The sequence below is a fragment of the Acyrthosiphon pisum genome, chromosome X (assembly GCF_005508785.2).
Source record: "Acyrthosiphon pisum isolate AL4f chromosome X, pea_aphid_22Mar2018_4r6ur, whole genome shotgun sequence".
NCBI lineage: Eukaryota > Metazoa > Arthropoda > Insecta > Hemiptera > Aphididae > Acyrthosiphon > Acyrthosiphon pisum.
The window spans coordinates 40,874,224-40,878,701 of NC_042493.1; the positions used below are offsets into that span (position 1 = coordinate 40,874,224).

Sequence of the window (4,478 nt, forward strand, 5' to 3'; positions counted from 1 at the left end):
ACTATTTTTTTCGTGATTTCCGATGCTTCGTGTAATTATACCCGGCAGTTGTTGCGCGTTGTGATTGCCGATGCGTTTATTTTAAGGCGTTTTTTTTTATACTTAGCGCGACCCTGCCAGTTCGTTAGATAAATACAAAATTTTGTATTGAAGTCTTATTGGTCTACAATATCGGACTGAAGAACACGTAGGATTTTGCCATATTACATCATTTGCCGATTGGTTTACTAATCAAATAGGTACAATTGATGTTACAAACAACGAATCGTCTTTAGATCCACTATACGAAATTTGCTTATACTCTGAAAACCCTGAGGCATTGGCGCAACTAGGGGGGGTGCTTTGGGTCCTTAGCACCCCCTAGGTAAAAATTAGCACCCCCTAAAAAATCGTTTAAAAATTTGAAAAAAAAAAGTTTATCAAATTACAATTATAGCACAAGAGTAATTTTTGAAATATAACATTTTGCTATTTATAATTTTGAATTACCTATTGGATGTTTTGATTTTAATTTAGTAGAAATAAGGATGCTGAAGCGACTTAGTTATTTTAAATAGTCCGTGCTAAATATATCTGTATGGTATATTTTAATCCATAGGTACCTAACATATTAATATAATCTTGTATTACTCGAGGGATGGAAATATTCTCGTCATAATGACGTTTGGTATACGGGCGATACGCCGATACGCCACAACAAACACAACACAGTCAACTAGGATACTATAATAAATGGTCTTAAGGTACGTTTTCCTCGGAGCGCGTTTTTTGCGCCGCAGAAACCGATCACGTCGACGTGATAGCTGTATCACGTCGGCGTGAGCGTAAAACGTATTACGCGGCGTAAAAGTGTTTTCCTATAAAATATAGTGGTGGCGCGTTGAACAATTCAGTTGACTACTGAAAGTGTGATCAGTGTGTAGTGTATTTGTAATAATTTATTAAGTAAATACAATATTACCCTTTAAGTATTATTATTATTTATTATTATATTATTATAATTATTAATTAATAATTTTGCAATTGCAATGAATCGTCTTGAAAGAAAGAAAAAACTAATTGCACTGCTTATTCTTCGACATTTAACAATCGATGACGAAGATGAAGAATATATGCTCCATGAACATTGGAATTTAAGAAAGAAAGTCAGTGAGATTTATAATAAACGAGAAAACGAGGGTATTTTCAAAATGTTGATAAATAACCACCTTGTCGATGAAGAACAACGATTTAAAAGTTATTTCCGAGTAACTCGTGAGATGTTTGCCTACATTTTGAACCTCGTAGAAGGGGATTTGACAACTGCCTCATACAACAGAGTAAAAACACCTATAACTGCTGCGGAAAAATTGGCTCTTACTCTTAGGTAAGTGATCTATGAAAAGTGATAATTCATTTTATTTAAATAATCTTTAAAATTATTTATTAAGTCATTTTACACTCTATATAAAAAAATCATTAAGGTATATATAATATGCATATAAATGTAGCTTATCATGAAATTATTATAAATAATGTTAAAAATGAAAATTATAATAAAAATTAAAATATTATTAATTTTATAAAATATTTAAAATATTACAAATCTTCTTCATCTAAAATGCCCTTCAAAGCATCACTAATTATGTGACTGGAAAAATTTGAAGTTTCTGAGTCAGTGCCCTCAGGGGTAAAAGTATATGGAGTAGATGATGCTGCAGATGAGTGGTAGGAATTTTCACTATCACCGTGAATAATGTTAGTGAATCCGATATTTAGTGACTGCTGGTTCAAAAGTTCCATTTCTGTAGTGATTTGAAAAATTTTTGCTTTTGTCTTAGTGGCGAGGTCCGGGCGAAATTTTTTCACAGTAGCAGCTATAGTTTTGAAAAACATGTCTGTTGCGTCTTCTTCTGGTTCTGGTGTTATAAGTTCTTCTAAGCACTTTTTAAAATGATCCCTATCTTCCTTTTTTTCTTTTAAGTATTTATTAATATAAGCATTTTCTTTCCTTTTATTTGATTTTGGTATTTGAAAATCATCAGAGCAAGTCTTTAGACCACTTGACATCTGCGTATGTTCAGTAGGAGTGTGTACAGAAGTTATAGGAAGAGTTGATTGGTCTGACTTTTGCTCGGTTGAAACACATTCTTGCACTACTTTATCTCCATCCTCTTTATCTCCTTCATCGAAAACGCCAGTCACTTCATGCTCGGATATGTTTGAAAAACTGTCTCTTTCATCTTCCACTACATCTAAAAATCTCAAACAATCCCAGTAAACAGCTCTCTTTTTTTTAGCAGCTTTTCCTGTTCCTTTCCCTTCCTTTTTTTCTCTCCTATAATGATCCCGCACACTTTTCCATCGCTTCTTGCACTCTGTTCCTATAACAATCAAACACAAAGATACATATAGGTACACCTAGTTTTCTGTTTTTTTTTTATATAATTTTGTTTTTCATATTGGCCATTATAAGGATTTTTTTTTGCATATTTTAGTATTTTTAGTACATAAGCGCTTATATGAATACTTTTTAGAGCATATTTAAGAGCTTATAACAACTTTTTTTTATAGCTATAAGTTATGAGCCCTGCTCATTATATTTGTTATATACATTATTTTGTGGAAAAAACTAGTAATCCGCAAAAACCGAAAATTAATCGGCAAAATAACGTACATAACAAAATTCAAAAAATAGCAAATGTACATTCAGTAAAATGGTGCAGACTAATAATTCATATACATTATATGTATAATACATATAACTATTCGTTTCAGATTTCTAGCCACAGGAGAATCCTTTAGATCGCTGGCATTTGGTTACCGCATCTCTCCTTCTGCTATAAGCACATTTGTACCCAAGGTTTTGGCTGCGATACAAAAACAACTTGTACCTATTTATTTACCTTCACCAGACCAAATAAACTGGAACCAAAAGGCTGAAGAATTTAAAAAACGTTGGGATTTTCCTAATTGTGTTGCAGCCATTGACGGCAAACATGTGAGAATAGTGGCACCTTCTAAGTCGGGAAGTTTGTATTTCAACTTCAAAGGATTTTTTTCTATTGTACTTCTTGCAATGATCGATGCTAATTGCAAGTTTGTAGTTATTGATGTTGGTTCGTATGGAAAGGAGGGCGATGCAGGCATTTTTAATAAGTCAAAAATGGGGTTGTTGGTAAAAAATGAAACTATATTTCCGCCCTCGACACTCCTCCCGCATTCTAACATCTTGGTGCCTCACGTAATAGTTGGTGATAAAGCGTTTAGGTTAAGTGAGCACATAATGAAGCCATACTCCAAAACACAAATGTTAGAAGATCCGAATAAAAGGAAGTTCAATTACCGACTGAGCAAAGCCAGAAGAGTATCTGAAAATGCTTTTGGAATTATGTGTGCAATTTTTAGAATTTTTTTCACTCCCATAAATCTGAAACCTGAAACTGTAGACTCGGTAATTGTAGTGTGCTGTTGCTTGCATAACATGCTCAGAGATGATTATATACATAGAAATCCCTCCCAACTGGTTATATACCAAGACGTAGAAGATTTCCCTACACAAAATATGATTCCTTTAGCAGGTACAGGTGGTTTTACCAAGTCTGACGGATTTCAAGTGAGAAGTCGATTTACTGATTACTTCAGTACCCAGGATTTTACTATTTAACTACAATAAAATTCATACTTTTAAATATAAATATAAATATAGTGTATAGTAGTGATATAAGTGGTATTTATGTGGTTAGGTATATATATACTAGTATAGTACCTTAATTTTTGAATGTTACAAATAGTGTATAAATTAATATTAATAATAATATTAGGTAATTATTTTCATATTATATAAATACTTTAATAATAAATACAAAACAAGACGTAATAATATACTTGTTTATTTTATCATATAAATATTGTTGTTATTGCATTATCGCAGACGACAGTCGTTTCTATCATTGCACACATGTAAAATATGACGACGGGCAGCAAAATATTATTGTACAATTTAAAACTATTTAGGTTATTTAATTATAGAATATAATAGTATTGGTAAAAGGACGGCGTATGGGCCACAGATATTATCTTATCGCCATAATACAAAATATCTTTATTTATATGGATTATCTGGAATAGGTTTCATTGCGACAACAGACTAAATAAATTAAGTTGTTTTTATGAAATAATATCAAATAATAACTCTAAAAAATCTACATATAAACATATCTTTTTACCTGTCCTGTTCAGAATTTTTCCAGCTTCCTCCCATAGGAGATCTTTTTTTAATGTGTTTTTGAAATCCGGATTCTTCAGATCATATAATATTGTATGATTGCTAACAAATGCAATCAACTGATCGTCGTCATCACCCGAAAAACGAACGCAACTACTTTTTTGCATTTTGAAAACACTTTATAATAACACAATTATAATTAAATAATTATATAAATATAAAATAATATATTATAATATTGTATTATAATTATTATTATATTACAATTATA

General features: G+C 31.5%; 1 protein-coding gene across 1 annotated transcript; it reads left to right on the plus strand.

Moving 5' to 3' along the window:
- Positions 1–515: 515 nt before the first annotated feature.
- Positions 516–3,739, plus strand: LOC107882875 (protein ANTAGONIST OF LIKE HETEROCHROMATIN PROTEIN 1-like). The gene is made up of 2 exons (XM_016801935.2): positions 516–1,366; positions 2,758–3,739. The coding sequence occupies exons 1-2, from the start codon at positions 1,029–1,031 to the stop codon at positions 3,644–3,646; spliced, it is 1,227 nt and encodes a 408-aa protein (XP_016657424.1). The 5' UTR covers positions 516–1,028; the 3' UTR covers positions 3,647–3,739.
- The last annotated feature ends 739 nt before the right edge of the window (positions 3,740–4,478 follow it).